Source organism: Salmo salar, chromosome 10 (genome assembly GCF_965601325.2).
Source record: "Salmo salar chromosome 10, fSalSal1, whole genome shotgun sequence".
NCBI lineage: Eukaryota > Metazoa > Chordata > Actinopteri > Salmoniformes > Salmonidae > Salmo > Salmo salar.
In genome coordinates this window covers 27,549,722-27,568,997 of record NC_138300.1, presented here as the reverse complement: position 1 = coordinate 27,568,997, position 19,276 = coordinate 27,549,722, and the positions used below count along the sequence as shown (strand labels likewise).

Below are 19,276 nucleotides of genomic sequence, written 5' to 3'. Positions count from 1 at the left end.
ATAGGGATGAGAGTCAAGCCTACATTTGTCAGAGTCAGAGGTTGTTGTGTTTGTCCTATGGTACCAGCGGAGAGGCCAATAGTCTGTCTAGGGCCTGAGGGACTGTGTGTGTGTCTCTGTAGAGGCTAGATTCTGCGGACCCAGAGCACGTCGTCCTTCACCGGCACCAGCGGTGCCTGGGGTTGCTAACAGACACCCAGTGGCACTCCATGATTCAACAGTACTGTTTCAAGGCCGAGGAAAGAAATATCCAGATTTTCCTATTTCATTGCGTGTCAGTATGAAGAAGAAGGGCGACAGGTGTAATGCATAAAACGGCCCGCGGCTCCATCAGCCCTCTGACAGCTTTATGGGGAGAGGTGTTTCAATCACACAGCAGCGTCGGCGTGCATCAATCTCCACACCACTGCACAGCACAGGGCATGGGGGGAGTAGAGAGAGAGAGAGAGAGGAAGGAAGAGTCCTAACAAACACAGTAGGAAGATTACTAATAGACCAGCAGGCCTCCAGGGAACCCGCACTAGTACAACAAGTTTGAGGACTGAAACGCACATATATTTGGACCATCTACCTTAGTTAGGTAGTAGGTACTTTGGCTGGAGCCGAACACTGTAAGCAGAGTGAACAGCAGCAGTAAAGTAGCTATCTCTCCAAGGTACCAGCTGTAATGAATATGGGTGAGGACTGCCTAAATGACATTTGTGTTTGTCTGCATTTGTGTGTGTGTGTGTGTGTGTGTGTGTGTGTGTGTGTGTGTGTGTGTGTGTGTGTGTGTGTGTGTGTGTGTGTGTGTGTGTGTGTGTGTGTGTGTGTGTGTGTGTGTGTGTGTGTGTGTGTGTGTGGGAGGTTAAATGAAAGTCACTGAGCACATGTGAAACGTCATAAGCAGACAATGAAAAATGACTGTGGCGAAACTCCTGCAATTTCACAGTGGGAGTACAAGCAGGAAAATGTTGGGCGATAATCACTGGACTGGCGCTAGTGGACTGCTAATTCATCCTGTCCTGGTCTCATCTGGGCCTGTTCATTCTTCCAGCTCAGGTGCAGGCTATTGCCTCTCTGTGTAATTCTGAGTGGGGTTGACTGGGGAACCTGCTGTACTGGCCGATTGCTCTCAGCTTGCTCTGAACGTAAGCCTAGTGATTTCACCGAGGGGGCATATCGTAAGGCAGATGTGAGTGAGTGTGATTTGCTATGATTTGGCCATACGGGGCCCGCCACACACTATCTCTGCCTGGTCTGCTCCGAGTGGGGTTAACCCTTTATGCCCCAAAGGACACTACAACTATAACAAACGTTGATTAAAGGAGGAATCTAATCCTTGGAAATATCATCTTGATATTATTTCATTTTGCTCCAATGCTTTTTTAATGAGCCGTCTTTTTGATGCATTTGTATTTAGTGAAATCCCCTCGAGCCTTGACCTCTGTGTTGTTTTTATTAACCACAGGCCGGCCCATTACAGTTTAGCAGTGTGTTAAAGAGATTTCTGCCGTATTACAGTGTGGGCAGGAGGGATGCCATCATGGCAACAGCAATCTGCAGTCCAGCTCGCTGCTAGCTCACTAAATCCCACTCTACCTCCTCCAGAAAAATAAATAAGTTATAGTTTCATTAATCCTCTCCCACCTTCAAAATAATAACCCTGTTGCTTCATGGGACATTGATGTGGTTCTTCCATTATTCATAGTGGAGGTCCTGTTCTTTTGTTCAGGAGAGGAAATGAAAGATGGGTGACAAGGAGTAAAACTGTCGGGAGGAGGAGAACGTGCATGTGTTGAGGACGGCGATGCCTTCCAGGACGCTGCTAGGCATCACTCTTTATCTCCACTCTGGCCAACTGCTTATTTCCTGCTGTGGGATATTTGAGTCAGTGCAGGGCGACGGCATGACAGTCTGCTGTGAAAGGGATGGATCTTTGTCTACATTTCACGGCACCAAGGTGTAAAATGCCATTTGTCTTTTCATTATATGAGACTGTTGTTGAACCATGTCGGAGAAAATTGTGGGTATGCACTCAACAGAAGAGTGAAAATTGGCGTCATCCATAATGGGACTATTGCCTAGGGTTTTTGTGGTGCTTTTTGCGTTGTGCCCTCATTTACATATTACTTGTATGAGAAAATGTGTTTGACATCGCTGATTTAGTAGGCGTAATCATGCTATTGCTGTGGTCTAATTTTAATATTTAGTAATGGGGTTGCATAGAGGAAAAGGTTATTGTGTTTCTTTCTTCCCATAGCCCTGTTTCTTAATTAAGACAAATCTTGAAAGCGTTACATATTGATTCTGTTTCTCTCAAGGCCGCACTTTGAACTATGGTTAGTAATGGGGGAGATAATGGTTGTTTGTATGCAGAAGGTTTGGTGATAGTTTATTGGGGCCAGCACATGATTTCCAGCAGCAGCTCCCATCATCTCCATGGTGTGTGATGGTGAGAGATGAAAGGAGGATGAGAAAGAGGAGTGGTTTGGGGGAGTCTGACAGGACTGAGATGGGAGTCTTCCCATGTTTTATTATGATGAGGTGAAATGTTCTAATGATGTTAGATGACATGGAATGCAAACCATCAATCAGACACCGTGCCATTCTTCATGCCAATGGAAACAAAGCCGTGTCCTGAGGGAATCGTACAGTATGTTTCAAAGAGCTGGGGGGTTTGCTGGGATATTACCATATTTTGGTAAGACAACATGCGAAGACATTGTTTTTATCTTTTATAACGTGAATATTCCTGTCACCATGTATCACCATGTTAGAGGTGTGTGGTCTTAATGGGTTCCTGTGTTATGGGTGGATGTATATTTGCGTTTATGAGACTCGATAGGAGAGAAAGCCATCTGCCCTGAGTACTACTGTACATGGGTCACGGAAAGTACTGCTAGGCCAACATACAGTACAAGCATACACACACTCACTCACTTACTAACACACACACACACACACACACACACACACACACACACACACACACACACACACACACACACACACACACACACACACACACACACACACACACACTCAAATCAAATGTATTTATAAAGCCCTTCTTACATCAGCTGATATCTCAAAGTGCTGTACAGAAACCCAGCCTAAAACCCCAAACAGCAAGCAATGCAGGTGTAGAAGCACGGTGGCTAGGAAAAACTCCCTAGAAAGGCCAAAACCTAGAGAGGAACCAGGCTATGAGGGGTGGCCAGTCCTCTTCTGGCTGTGCCGGGTGGAGATTATAACAGAGCATGGCCACACACACACACACCGTGTTGTATTGTTATCCTTGTGGGGACCAAATAATTCCTTCCAAAATCCTATTTTCCCTAACCCCTAACCCTTAATCTAACCCTAACCCCAACCATAATTGTAACCCTAAACCTAAACCTAAAATAGCGTTTTTCCTTGTGGGGACCGGCAAAATGTATAAATCAAATCAAATTGTATTGGTCACATACACATGGTTAGCAGATGTTAATGTGAGTGTAGCGAAATGCTTGTGCTTCTAGTTCCGACTGTGCAGAAATATCTAATACGTAATCTAATAATTCCACAACAACTACCCAATACACACAAATCTAAGTAAAGGAAAGGAATAAGAATATATAGATATAAATATATGGATGTGCAATGGCAGAGCGGCATAGGCAAGATGCAATAGGTGTTATAAAATACAGTATATACATATGAGATGAGTAATGTAAGATATGTAAACATTATTAAAGAGGCCTTATTTAAAGTGACTAGTGATCCATTTATTAAAATGGCCAATGATTTCAAGTCTGTATGTAGGCAGCAGCATCTCTGTGTTAGTGATGGCTGTTTAACAGTCTGATGGCCTTGAGATACAGTGAGGGAAAAAAAATATTTGAACCCCTGCTGATTTTGTACGTTTGCCCACTGACAAAGAAATGATCAGTCTATAATTTTAATGGTAGGTTTATTTGAACAGTGAGAGACAGAATAACAACAACAAAAATCCAGAAAAACGCATGTCAAAATGTTATAAATTGATTTGCATTTTAATGAGGGAAATAGGTATTTGACCCCCTCTCAATCAGAAAGATTTCTGGCTCCCAGGTGACTTTTATATAGGTAACGAACTGAGATTAGGAGCACACTCTTAAAGGGAGTGCTCCTAATCTCAGCTTGTTACCTGTATAAAAGACACCTGTCCACAGAAGCAATCAATCAATCAGATTCCAAACTCTCCACCATGGCCAAGACCAAAGAGCTCTCCAAGGATGTCAGGGACAAGATTGTAGACCTACACAAGGCTGGAATGGGCTACAAGACCATCGCCAAGCAGCTTGGTGAGAAGGTGACAACAGTTGGTGCGATTATTCGCAAATGGAAGAAACACAAAATAACTGTCAATCTCCCTCGGCCTGGGGCTCCATGCAAGATCTCACCTCGTGGAGTTGCAATGATCATGAGAACGGCGAGGAATCAGCCCAGAACTACACGGGAGGATCTTGTCAATGATCTCAAGGCAGCTGGGACCATAGTCACCAAGAAAACAATTGGTAACACACTACGCCGTGAAGGACTGAAATCCTGCAGCGCCCGCAAGGTCCCCCTGCTCAAGAAAGCACATATACATGCCCGTCTGAAGTTTGCCAATGAACATCTGAATGATTCAGAGGACAACTGGGTGAAAGTGTTGTGGTCAGATGAGACCAAAATGGAGCTCTTTGGCATCAACTCAACTCGCCGTGTTTGGAGGAGGAGGAATGCTGCCTATGACCTCAAGAACACCATCCCCACCGTCAAACATGGAGGTGGAAACATTATGCTTTGGGGGTGTTTTTCTGCTAAGGGGACAGGACAACTTCACCGCATCAAAGGGACGATGGACGGGGCCATGTACCGTCAAATCTTGGATGAGAACCTTCTTCCCTCAGCCAGGGCATTGAAAATGGGTCGTGGATGGGTATTCCAGCATGACAATGACCAAAAACACATGGCTAAGGCAACAAAGGAGTGGCTCAAGAAGAAGCACATTAAGGTCCTGGAGTGGCCTAGCCAGTCTCCAGACCTCAATCCCATAGAAAATCTGTGGAGGGAGCTGAAGGTTCGAGTTGCCAAACGTCAGCCTCGAAACCTTAATGACTTGGAGAAGATCTGCAAAGAGGAGTGGGACAGAAACCCTCCTGAGATGTGTGCAAACCTAGTGGCCAACTACAAGAAATGTCTGACCTCTGTGATTGCCAAAAAGGGTTTTGCCACCAAGTACTAAGTCATGTTTTGCAGAGGGGTCAAATACTTATTTCCCTCATTAAAATGCAAATCATTTTATAACATTTTTGACATGCGTTTTTCTGGATTTTTTTGTTGTTATTCTGTCTCTCACTGTTCAAATAAACCTACCATGAAAATTATAGACTGATCATTTCTTTGTCAGTGGGCAAACATACAAAATCAGCAGGGGATCAAATACTTTTTCCCTCACTGTAGAAGCTGTTTTTCAGTCTCTTGGTCCCAGTTTTGATGCACCTGTACTCACCTCGCCTTCTGGATGATAGTGGGGTGAACAGGCAGTTGCTCGGGTGGTTGTATTCCTTGATGATCTTTTTGGCCTTCCTGTGACATCAGGTGCTGTAGGTGTCCAGGAGGGCAGGTAGTTTACCCCCGGTGATGCGTTGGGCAGACCGCACCACCCTCTGGAGAGCCCTGCGGTTGTGGGCGGTGCAGTTGCCGTACCAGGCGGTGATACAGCCCGACAGGATGCTCTCAATTGTGCATCTGTAAAAGTTTGTGAGGGTTTTAGTCACCACTTGTCCAAATTTTCCTTGTTTTACTATCCTTGTGAGGACTTCTGGTACCCTAACGATAGTAAAACAAAACACACACACACACACACACACACACACAGCAAGAGGGGAAATCTAATTGTATTTGGATATGAAAATGCACGGATATGTGTAAATGACATTCCCTCGGCTCCAGCACATTGAGTGATTTACCTTTGTGGCGTAATGGAGCAATTTCTTTCTTTCTCTCTTTTTTACGCTTTCAATCTGCAGTAAAAATTCTCGCTTAGCTCTGCGACAAGTCATCTGTCACTCTGCGCATGGCGGATGTGACTCTGGTGACAAAGTGGCCCCAAGACTTGCTATTCTATCTCCTATGAGGGATATTAAAGAGCAGCAAGCATCAATTAAATACTTCAGTGCTGCTTAGTGCAAAGCACTAATGTAGTTGATCAGTTGGTGACCTGGGACAGTGTGGAGTGTTAGCTTTTACTCTCAGGTCTATGTTAGTGAGTTGTTTTATGGGGGTGATGATGGAAGTCAGATGTGATGGACGAGGTTATGGAACATCAGTGTAAGATTCTAGTTGCATGTTTCCTTTGTTTGTTTTTCTGTTACATTAGGCATTCAGAGGTTTGTATTTTGTTGACCCGACTATAGAAATGTTGTTTGAGAGCATTGAGGCTTTAAGGGCAAGGCTTCGGCAGCCAGAACCTCTCCAAAATGACCTGTAATTCCCAGTGTCCAAGGTAATCACTGTAATGGCCTGTCAACACAGCCAGAGAAAGCAAGCAAACAATGCGCATTACTCACCCACTGTCAACTCATCCCTGCTTGGTTTCTGACCAGAAAACGTGTGTGTGTATGTGTTTCCATGTAACTGTGTTTGTGGACGTGTGTGAAAGAAAGAGAGAAAATCCCCCACAATAAGTCAAAAAGCCCCTTCTCTTCAGAGAGCAGAGTTGATCCCCTTTCTTGCCCAATGTCATGGCTGTCACATCCCCTCTGTGCTGAGTGTGTGTGAGGGAGGGAGAGAGAGAAAGAGAGGGCGGGGCGGGCTGTGGTCCAGGGGTCAGGCCCTGTTTTCACACTGTTGTCCTGTGGCCGAGCAGGGCCATCACTCACACCCACACCAACACAGCACATCAGAGAGGCTGAGAGCTGGGATGGTCTCCCCGGCCTACCTGTGAAATACAGTCCTTCGTGCCTCTCCACTCATCACAATCTGCTCCTCCTCTACACCACACTTGTTGGAGGCCATTCTGTTTTGTCTCACTCCCTCTATTGATGAGCTCTCCATGTCATGTCATCCATCCCTATTCCATTATACACCTACAGATACTCCTACCATCTCTTAGAGAGGCTACGGTCTAGCTGGCCTTATTTCATCCCACAAGGTTGCCTTTTGTTATTCTGACTGCGCTACAATTCGCCGAATTCAATCAAAGACTGAGATTGCCAGCCCAGCTGTGATAAAAGTACATTCGGCTCTAAATTAAATTGAACATAACTGGGAAATGAAGCAAATGCGAATAAACAAAAGCGGATGCTCTGGTGATTTGACTGTGAATGATAGCGGTGGAGTGTGAAGGGTAATGTATTGTTTCTTCCCCTACCGTAATTGAGCTGTGCCTCTCAGAGGCTCTGATGTGACATGTGGTGCCCCGGGACAGGGCACAGAGACAGTAAGAGGATAGTAGTGCTGTGCTAAGCCTGTGATTCACTAGCTGACTCCAGTCAACCTCAATAAGTGCGGTGCCCGCTCCTGCTCCCGCTCCCCCAGCCCCAATACCAGCCTGTGGCGTGGAAGTTAATTGGCAGCATCTGCTGTCTGGGAGCCCGCGCGCCCAGTTACCCCCCTGGCACCTGGAGCCACCAGTCTGCCTGCAGGCAGCGAGCGGAGAGTGCCCAAACACCACAGCTGCCACCGGTGCCAGGGGGGATGTGGTCAGACAGGCTGGCCGGCTGTGCCAGGCAGGGACACCCTCAGGGGACAGATGGTTTACAGATCTGGGTGGTAGTGGGGAGAGAGAGGGAGAGAGAAAGGAGAGAGAGATAGAGACTCACCTGCCATGCCCTAACAGGCACAACACTGATTTCCATTTAGAGAAGGCGAAGAGCCTGCTGGATTTGGTTGTTGTGTAAAATTGCCTTCTTTTTAAACAACGAAGTGGAAAATTTAGCATTTTTGTAGTAGAATCACAATAATTATTTTAATGCCGGTTGTGGTCAAATTATACTTGAAGATTTTGTTGAGGCAGTATCCTAAATCCAAAGTGCAGATCCTATCCAATATGATGTTATTGTTTTGAATCTCATAAGGATTGTAACTATCCTTTGTCCTAATGTCCTTGTGTATTTGTGAGGTCATTCTCCTAACCAGTGAAATTACTGGTTCATGCTCTTCATTTCTTGTGTACACTATGACATCACTCTAAGTGTATGATATTATTCTGATGACCTCATTGTGACCTCATGGTTTGTCGTGTTGCCATCAGGAGAGTGGATGATCTCATCAGCCTAACCTCTATCTGAAGAGTCATACTGACACAGACTCAGTAACATGGTTATGATACGGCTGAGATCATTGTTGTCATACTCTATTTAATGAGTATGTGGATGTGTATTTTTGAGATTTACGTTATGGCTGAGAGAAAGCAACAAAGAGGTTTTACAAAGAGAGCTGAGATGGGAATACTTTCATCATTGGAATTTCACTTTCAGAAATAATGTTTTTTTTTGCAGATAACATGTCTCCTTTGATGAACACATTTCCAACACAACTTCTATATTTCAGGAACCTGCAGGTGAATTTACTGTATATCGTTTACTCTACAGGAATCATTACACATTTCACATTAGACTCCTGTCCTATCCCAGTATGAATGTTTATGTAAATACTTGAGGTAAGTTCACAGACAACAAAGGAGTGAGAGGGGAGGTTGTCTGTCTGGGAAGATAATGCTATCAGAGAGCAGGCAAATTGAATCTGGAGATGCATCTGCATTAGCCCTCAGAAAGCCCTGTCACTCCGTCATCTCTACTCCATCTCAACAGCATCTCTCCAGCACACTGCCCTAGGCTACATTAAGCTACATGTCTGCCTTCCTGTAATTAACAGAGAGAGCCATTGTTCGCCTTCTATGGAGAATGAATGTGGTGCGGTTGTCAGGAGCAGATTGCTCTACAGTATGTCTCGGATCTAAGCAATGTGTGTGTGTTTTTGTTGTTGTTTTTTTGCGTTGGTTGTGTGCATATGTGTGTGTGAGTGTGTGAGTGTGTCTGGGTGCAGTGTTGTTTGCCAGCCAGTCTGGCGCCAGGCTGTCTCCCTGGGTCCACTCCACCCAGTGAGCTGGTGCAGACAGCAGACACATCCCCGTCTCCCCTGGGAGAGGAGAGTAGAGGAGAGAGAGAGGTCTCACAACCACTCCACCTGCTCTCTCTCTTTCAATTCTTTATCTCATAGACACTATTTGTTTACAACATGCTTTCAGACACCTTTAACTGATTTATCAGTGTGTCTAATAGAATGTGTGATTTCCCTGTTTTTTGCAGCTGGGCAAGGCCAGCAGTTTTTTTTGTTGTTTACAGAGGTGAGTGCATCTCAAACAGCTTTTCTATTATGAGTCATTATGACATTCTCTTTACTCCATGTTTAGCATATTCACATTAGCTGTAGTCCTAGTATGATGGGTGTGATGGGTGTGTTGCTGTCAGCCAGACCACTCTGTGGCGTTGTGGCTCCCCTGGGACCTGGCTGAGACTGAACACTAATGTGGGGTGGAGTCTAATGCTGCATGGTGTAGGTGCATGGGGAGCTGCTGTTTGTTCCTGTTATCATAACCCTTCATACACTTTTACACATGTATCAACACACACACACACACCAGGGTAAAACACTGACATCATGGTTGTGGCGTGTTAGTGCCCCCCTCCCAGACTAATGCCACCTGCCCTCATGCCCCGGGGGGGGGGGGGGGGGGGGGTGGCGGCGCCACGCTGGCGATGGCAAGGTGATCATCTGCTCTCAGCACAGTGGGACCTGTAGCTGCACCAGCATGGAGCCATGGGCGGGCCTGGGGGAGGGGAGAGTGCTGCGGTCTAGTCAACCCTCTGCCCTGTCTGGCACATAGTCCACTGTTAATCAAATTAATTAACCCCATTGAGAAAAATCAAAGATATCCACACCAAGTTTATATTCAAACTTTCAGATTGGTTCACAGGTTTTGGATGAAGTTTAGTCCTATGGTATTGACCACAGTACTTTAGAGAGATCTAAAGACAGGCGAGTGGACCTGGGACTGTCTGTAGCAGGGATGGGAAGGTCATGCCACTACTGAACACCACCGAGAGGTGTGGCCATCTGCTGGTCAATCAGGGTGCTGGCACAGCTACGCTCCTCTCCAGGATGATTCTGAGCACTGAGCACGGTACAAGGTTGCCTGATCAGACAGGACATGATTCTCAAGACCTCATTTAAGACATGTTTGCCCTGGTTTTGACTCTGAATGCGATCGCAAGCCTCTGGCCTTACATCACATCGACATCCACATAACACCCATGGAGATGTCTGTCTGTTGAACCTGCTGTGCATGACTGATATGTGTATGAATGAGATCCACTGTTTACACACGGATGTGAGTGGAATATTTCCGCACTACAGACTAATGGCCTGATCCTGGATAATGCGGCCCACTCACCAGAAGAGGGGTTGTAGAAGGACTATCCTCCATCACAAGCCTCTATGCTTCACCACTGACCCTACTGTATGAACCCACTTTACAGTGCTGCCTGCCTGGCTCCCTCCATACCACCACTACCCAGTCAACCCAAATTGGAAAAAATCTTCCACTGCGTTTCAAGGTACTGTCAGCAGTACCGTAATTTATCACCCATGAGCCCACTGAGTAATTCTAATGGCATGTATTTTGATTACTTATTTTGATATATTTAATGACGCCATAAAACGAACCCTGAAGTTGAGTCGATGCCTCTAGCTGAATACTTAAGTACCCAGTGTGTGTGTTCTGAGTGATTCGGTCGAGAGAATTTGCGACGCTCTTAAAACATGAATAAAAGTGAGCTGGGGAGTGGTGTCTTGTTTGTGTGATAAACAGAAGAAGCACCATGGGGATGCGCAGCGACCTTCCATGTTCTTATGTGACCTGATACCTATATAATCCACTTGCTTCTTACTCCTCTCTGCAACAATAGCTCTCATTTTTATCCATTATCCACTTTCATCCATTACCTCCTCTAATCTAATACTCTGAAAATCCACTCTCTGTCAGTCTATGATTTCACATTTAATCACCAGTTCAAATAGAGATAAAGAATTTTTATTTTTTATAGATGTAAGAAACTGCTATTAGTGAATTTCACCTTAGTGTCTTGGACCTGGCTCAAGTTCCTCATAGTTTCCATTTCTGCATGCAAGCAGATTGGAATATACAACCCTAGTGCATTACTCTGGGGCTTTGAGTTTATGATTTCAGGTCTAATGACCCAATGATTTAAGGTCTGGGAGGCTGTGTGTGTGTGTTGCTGTTTGCCAGGCACTCTAACATGGCTATGTCCCCATAGCATTTATGAGTGGAGGTGAAGCTTCACCCGCATGCTCCTGCAATAGAACAAAGTACAGCGCCAAGGCACTTACACATAGTATTTGGTGCTTTTAGGTGGGATTTGTTTAACTCTGGTAGAATACTGTATCTGCTGCTGCATACTATTCAATCATGTAAAGCTCTATGAATGTGATCTGATATTGATTGTTGGCCTGTTTGATCATCTAATTCACCCAAGGGTTTGTAATTTATTGAAGTCTCTAAAGAAAATGATATTTTAAATGCCGATATCAGACAGCATAATGTTGGGGAGACAAATAAACAAGTTTACCTCGAGTGAATAGAACAATCAAATCATGAGGGTTGAATGGTGAGAAGAGAACACTTCTGACATGGACGTCACATCTCACGTGTGATGCCTTTTTTCACTTCTGTCTTTCCCCAAAATGCTGTGGAAAAAGGGACAAGACAGCAAATTAAATCTCTTAACGGTTTTGATGTTAACACCTTAGAAAATCTTCCAGCGGCTTGTTTAAACCACTCAGCTTCAGAGGGTCTCTGTTCAGGCTCAGATGTCTCTGTAAACTGCTTATTGTCTCCACAAAAAGTGGGCTTTGAGATGCCTTTCCAAAGGAAAGCCCGGAGCCTACTAACAACCCGTGACTACTGTACATTGTTTTAAACCCACGCACTGATTTGATGCTTTCCAGGACATTCAGTGACTTGCAGTGGCAATCACTATACACTATACTCTAGTATACCATCAGTGATCACATATGGCCAACAGAATGACAAAGCAAGAGAGGTTGCTTAGTAACAGTGCCATTGGATACCGTCTTTATGTCTGATCTGCATCCTAAAAAGATGGATAGATACATCACACATGTGAGTAGGAGGCATACTTGACTGTTTTCAGATCATTCTAAAGCTATTTTCTGCTTGGATTAGTATGCAAAAGAAGGAGGCTGTGCCATGTTTCAACAAAAGTGAAATTGTTCAACATCTGGCAGCGTAGGTAGAGAGATTGGCTCTTCAACTGCGGCTTGTAGTATATTATGGTGGTATAGTATCATTGTGAAAAATATCATCCAAATGTAAACATTTATATTTTAGGAACAGAGCTTCCATTTGTCACAAATTGAGATGGTGTAGAACTGTGGCACTTGTGGGACATATTTTAAACCATTCCCAACATTGAGCGCTTGACAGGCTCAGCTTTGAGAGGGAGCAGAGAGAAAAGCGAGAAGCGTGACTGCAGTGACCTCTACGCTTGATTGATTTGAGAATGTAGACAAGATGTCCCTAGTATGAAAGCTACCAATTTTATCCCTCATCTCTGAGACTTCAGAGGGAAACAGATCAACATCAAAATCAAAGCCCCTCTTGTATCTGCTAACAGGTGAGAAGTTGAAAAGCAGTGGGAAGGAGAGTGACACCCCAGTAAAGGCTTGCTTTTAGCTGCCAGTGCTCTGCTCTCTTTGGTGTTGACCCGGATTCTGCTGGAGAAGTCGTGTTATCACATAAGAAATTTCAAGCAGAGTTTTGTTTTTCTTATCTTCATTTATGCCTGCTCTTGTATAGAAGTTGTGTTAACACGTCTCACAGCCCTCAGTCAGTTGATGACCTTGAGCTTTAGGATGGAACTTTCTGTGGTGTAGAAAATGTTGGTGACGTGTGTGAGCGTGTGTTTGCTGTGGCACTGAATTGTGAAACCACGTTTGTGCACATTATCATCGGAGGCGGCTTTTTTGTTGTTGCCACATGCAGTGATAAATCTGTTTGGGAATGGGGGCACTGTACCACATCCTGAAGTACGAGAGGCATGGGGCAGCATTATTTAGATAAAACGAATTGCCAGCAGCCGTTCAGGAGCAGACACTGCAGAGATATAAACCAGGGTGACAGCAACCTCTGCATCGCTGCTCTCCAGAGGAAGACACAAAGCTATTTTCTTTGGCCCATAACAGTAAAGCAGTCCTGCGATGGCCAGCAGTAAATTCCTGTTGTGTAATTACAATCAATATCGAAGACTCGCTCAGTAGCCAACAAGGTCAAATGGTACAGAGGAGAGCTGCACGGCTGGATAATGCCAAACAGATAGATGAATAAATAACTGGATAAAGTGTCATCTTATTTCATTCTTCCGGGGTGGGGTGTGACAGGGTAATGCTGCCCCCTGTTTTCAGCCTGTCAGGTCTCCTGGGTGTGCAGGGAACAGCAGGATGTCCTGCACTCAGCTCTGGACAAGCAATGGAGGAAACAAAACACCTGGGACCTCCTGACACAAACTATCATTGTACTGTGTTTGTGTGGGCGTTCATGGGTGCGTGCGTGTGTTTGTGCGTGTGTGTGTTTGTGCGTGTGTGTGTTTGTGCGTGTGTGTGTGTGTGTGTGTGTGTGTGTGTGTGTGTGTGTGTGTGTGTGTGTGTGTGTGTGTGTGTGTGTGTGTGTGTGTGTGTGTGTGTGTGTGAATTCACATGAACAGGACAAACACTTCACCAATACACATTTTTCATCCCACATTCCACCAATATGTTTGATTAGGAATAAAACCCTTTGATTTAAATTAAAGGTAATATACTTAATTTAAATTAAAGGTAATTGCATGAGCCATGAGCCCAAAATATCACACTGAGTATACTTGATTACACAAGCAGATTAAAGTTAGTGTAAATGTAGAAATTCTTCAGAGAAAAGTTTTTAATTATTGCTTCCTTCTCCCATTCCTTCTCCTCTTCATGACGCTTGTTGAGCACATGTATACATACGAATGTGTGGTGTATGTCTTTGGGCCTGTGCCCAGTAGTATTGTCGACTAGCTCGTCAGCCACCTAATGCCCTGTAGGATGCAGTGCAGTGATGTGGGAGAGGCACCCGCCCAGGCAGCCAGCCTTGGGGCTCTGCAGACACTGGATAAGAGCCTTCTCTGGAGGGGGGCGGGCCAACACTGCTTACTGCCCCCTCTCCTCTCACTCCCCTCTCTCTACCTCTCTCCCCTCTTTCTCTCTCCTTCCCTTCAGCCAGGCATGAGGCAGGGCGGGGTGGCTGCATTAGTATTCTGCTGAGACAGGCACACTTGCACAGAGATAGGAACACTTTCTCCTCTACCAGGGGAATAATCAGCTTGGCCTTTTCCCCCTTTCCTCACTTTGCCTTATACAACTCGGCTAATTTGGTTTGATTTTCATTTTGTGTTTCACTTTGCCGCGGCAGCAGCGTTTTCTTTGAATGTTTGTGTTTGTGTGTGTGTGTGTGTGTGTGTGTGTGTGTGTGTGTGTGTGTGTGTGTGTGTGTGTGTGTGTGGAGCACGTCAGCATAAAAACCAACAGCCTACAGCCTATTTCCCATCTGCCCATCCCTAGTTGAGAGTATGGGGCTTATTGAGAGGGGGGTCAGTGAGTCCCAGGTTCATTTGAGACAGGCTGCCTGCTGCCCTCTGCTTATCAGATAGGCCGCTCAGGACGGCAGGCTGCTATCAGATACAGATAGCATCTCAATCTGATCCTGGTCCTACAGGAGAGACGCCAGCAGCCTGCCATCACAGCCTCTGATCTGCCTCCTCTTTCTCATCCTCTCCTTATCTTCTGTCTCCCTCCTCCTCACTCACTCTCTCTCTCCCTCCCCCTCCCATCATCCTCTCTGTGGCCTCAGCTCAATGCCTGTCCGTTATTGCTTTTTCCCCTCTCAGAAGATTCACTCTCTTCTACTCCTCTTTGCCAACATTTGTTGTGGATCGTTATTCACCCCCCCCCCCCCCCCCCCACCTTTTCTCTCACATATCCTTTTTGTCAGCTTTTTTATTTGCATGTGCACAGGCTTTATATGCAGTTATCAGCTGCGTAGACACTCATTCAGCTGGGATGTTCCATCAATTGTTAGCCTGTATGAAATATCCATAGTCTACCATTGTCCTTCTTTATTTACTGCTTAATACATTTAGTTTGGGATGCAACTCAGATGATGCCCAGTGAACAGGAGAGATGCAGAGGCTGCCAGGGGAATAGAGAGAGCAGAGCAGAGTAGTAAACTGAGAGGCTGTAGGGGATGCAGTAGTGTCACATTTCTGATTGATCGCTACTTAAGGCCCCTGGATCACTCTCCTTGTAGCCCTTGGCATTACCACAACAGACCGGATGACAGCGAGACTAGAAACTTTCCCTACTGGCCCATACTCTCACATTGATACCAATGACCTTATAGACAAAACGCTGCAAGCAGTTGTCCCATTATAATCAGTTATCAACCTGATAGAGTCTGGTGAAAGGTTCTGAGGGAATTATCTAATATGTATACAGTATGTATTGTATATGAGAGATGAATGTTCTCTAAATCCTTCAAATGTTCCCCTGTCCTTGCAGGCAAAGACTCCCGACTAAGAATGTGTACTATTACCGTTGCCCTGACCATCGGAGAAACTACGTGATGTCCTTCGCCTTCTGCTTTGACCGAGAGGATGATGTGTACCAGTTTGCTTACTGCTACCCCTACACCTACACCAGACTGCAGCACTACCTGGACAGCTTGGAGCGCAGGAACCTGGACTACCTGCAGAGGGAGCAGCTGGGGCTCAGTGTGGTGAGTGTGTGTGTGTGTGTGTGAGCGTGCGCATGCGTGCGTATACGTGTGTGTGTCCTCTCGCTCTCTCTCTCATCAAACAGTTTTCAACAGACTACCAAAGAACCCACTGCCCAGGTCTATCCACCAGTCCTCCGCTTCACATTTTCATGTTATCATTATGACTGTTCAACTCTGTGTGATTGTAGCCAGAGAGAGGACAGGAGGGGTCCTTGACTGTGCTACTGTAGGTGGTGTGGAGGCTGGTTGGAGCCACACAGAGTGTCTCCTCTCTGTGTTGTGCCTGTGCAGCGCTGCACGCTGGTGGCCCTCTGAGGGAGAACACTGCTGCCTGTAATCAGGAGAGCTCTCTCTTCTCACTGGAACAGACACAGGATCATTCACACTGCCTGCAGTACTGGCTGCTCTTATCAAATAATAGTAGGAGAAAAACTCATTAGAAATGCTTATTATTATTATTTTTGTATTATTATCTTTTTTTTTTTACATTTGTCAAGGAGAGCTAGCTGCAAGGGGCAATGATGAAAGTGCATTTATTAATAAGGAATGTGGCGCAAATTTAAAAAGGAGTCACATTTTTATGAAATATGGTTTGAAAGGGCAGATGATGTTGGTGAAGAATAATTTCAGAAAGTGATACCTCAACTAATAGGAATTGGCAACAAAGACAAGAACAGGTATCGGCATATTCCTTCAGTAGTTCCCATCATATAATTAGAATTCTAGAATTCTATTAGTATTTCTATGCTTCCCACTGTCCTATGGCATGTCCAAGTACAAAATGAGGGCTCCAAAGTGAGCAGCATTAGTTCTACTTTTTAGCCTCACCAGCACTTTGTGATAAATACAAGAAGTTCAGACATAAAACTGAGTAAGTTGGCACTCAGGCTAAGGATTAGTTTAGTATGCATAGTCATAGAGGCGTTTTATGGCCTTATTTGTCTTTTAATGTCCTGCGGTCCTGGATCTCTGACAGCCCGGCCCAGCACTCTCATTACGACCTGCAATGAGAGAGGGATGAGGGGACCTTTCCGTCTGCTGCAATAAAGAGCCCAAGTCCCTCCAGTGGCTTCACACACCCACATGATACATGTTAGCTGGAAGATCTTACCATATACAGTACCAGTCAAAGGTTTGGACACACCTACTCATTCCAGGGTTTTTCTTTATTTTTACTATTTTCTACATTGTAGAATAATAGTGAAGACATCAAAACTATGAAATAACACATATGGAATTATGTAGTAACCAAAAAAGTGTTAAACAAATCAAATATATTTTATATTTGAACCACCCTTTGCCTTGATGACAGCTTTGCAAACTCTTGGCATTCTCTCAACCAGCTGCATGAGGTAGTCACCTGAAATGCATTTCAATTAACAGGTGTGCCTTGTTGAAAGTTAATTTGTGGAATTTCTTTCCTTCTTAATGCATTTCAGCCAATCAGTTGTTGTGACAAGGTAGGGGTGGTATACAGAAGATGGCCTTATTTGATAAAAGACCAAGTCCATATTATGGCAAGAACAGCTCAAATAAGCAAAGAGAAACAACAGTCCATCATTACTTTAAGACATGAAGGTCTGTCAATCTGGAAAATGTCAAGAATTTTTAAAGTTTCTTCAAATGCAGTCGCAAAAACCATCAAGCGCTATGATGAAACTGGCTCTCATAAGGACCGCCACAGGAAAGGAAGACCCTGAGTTACCTCTGCTACAGAGGATAAGTTCATTAGCGTTACCAGCCTCAGAAATTGCAGCCCAAATAAATGCTTCACAGAGTTAAAGTAATAGACACATCTCAACATCATCTGTTCAGAGGAGAAGAAGAGACTTGCTTGGGCCAAGAAACATGAGCAATGGACATTAGACTGGTGGAAATCTGTCCTTTGGTCTGATGAGTCCAAATTTTCGATTTTTTGTTCCAACCACCGTGTCTTTGTGAGACGCCTAGTAGGTGAATAGATGGAGGAGGAGTTGTGATGGTGTTGGGGTGCTTTGCTGGTGACACTGTCAGTGATTTATTTAGAATTCAATGCACACTTAACCAGCATGGCTACCACAGCATTCTGCAGCGATAGGCCATCCCATCTGGTTTGCGCTTAGTGGGACTATCATTTGTTTTCAACAGGACAATGACCCAACACACCTCCAGGCTGTGTAAGGGCTATTTGACCAAGAAGGAGAGTGATGGAGTGCTGCATCAGATGACCTGGCCTCCACAATCACCCGACCTCAACCCAATTGAGATGGTTTGGGATGAGTTAGACCGTAGAGTGAAGGAAAAGCAGCCAACAAGTGCTCAGCATATGTGGGCACTCCTTCAAGACCGTTGGAAAAGCATTCCAGGTGAAGCTGGTTGAAAGAATTCCCCCCCCCCCCCCCCCCCCACACACACACACAGAAACCACATGTGCATATCTACACACACAATGAAAGAGTGATTTTTGTTCCATTGCCCTTTCAGATGCAGACTCCATGCAGAAATGGCACTGTGGCATTAAATAGCAAATGGACCTATAGTAAATCATCAAGGGGTAAAACAAAAGCCTCACCATTTAGTGTGGCGTTCACTGGTGAGCTTGACTGATTGCCTTAGCATGAACAATAGCATTTTCAATCAGCCTCTCACTCAGTTTAAGTTGTGCATGAAGGCATAAGATAGAAAGTGTGCTGTACAATGCTCATTATTTCTGATCATTAGGTATGGCTTGCTCATAGGCTAGTCATAGCTCCAAATGGAACTTGTTGGAAAGCTTGATTTCAGAGATGTAGCTACACATTTGAGGTGTGATTATAAATCAGAGGGTGCTTGGATTGTTTCAGACCAGAATGAGCCTGAAAGTGCTTGTCAGAGCTGCAGGGCTAGAATTTGTCAGTGACACAGTTCCTCCACTTTTCTGCTACTCCGCATTAACTGATGCACAGCCTTTCATTGTTGGAGGGATTTGAAAGGAGGGTTATGTCAGTGTGTACATTGGCTGATGTCTCAGGGAATGTAAACAAGTGCCAAAGCAAGAAAAGATGAGGAGGAGACAAACTGGACTCAGAGTGACAGACTTAGAGACTGGAAGACAAGCAGAGGGAATCAGGCCTCAGGGCCAAGCAGCTGTAGCACACTAGGTCTACCTGCCTACCGATAAACAGCTGCAGTAATTGTGATGCCTCATCTCCACCAAACACAAAGAGAGATCATAGCTCTACCGTAATAGGGAAGGACTACTATAATTGCACTTCTGGGATAATAACAAATGCTTGAACTGCATATTGCCTTTCACCCTCCGTCTCTCTACCATCCCTTTATCGTTTTTTTCTCTCTCTCTCTCTTCTCCACTCCCTTTTTTCATGCAGTCTTTTTATATAGCGCCTAGATCTGCTTCAGGGACCAATAGTA

General features: G+C 44.9%; 1 protein-coding gene across 1 annotated transcript in view; it reads left to right on the top strand.

The window, feature by feature from the left end:
- Positions 1-19,276, top strand: part of LOC106613892 (cytosolic carboxypeptidase 6) — a 406,201-nt gene that overhangs the window by 184,628 nt on the left and 202,297 nt on the right. Inside the window, exon 5 of the mRNA XM_045687571.2 lies at positions 15,670-15,886. Coding sequence (XP_045543527.1) covers positions 15,670-15,886 — 217 coding nt within the window. The remainder of the gene's footprint in view (positions 1-15,669; positions 15,887-19,276) is intronic.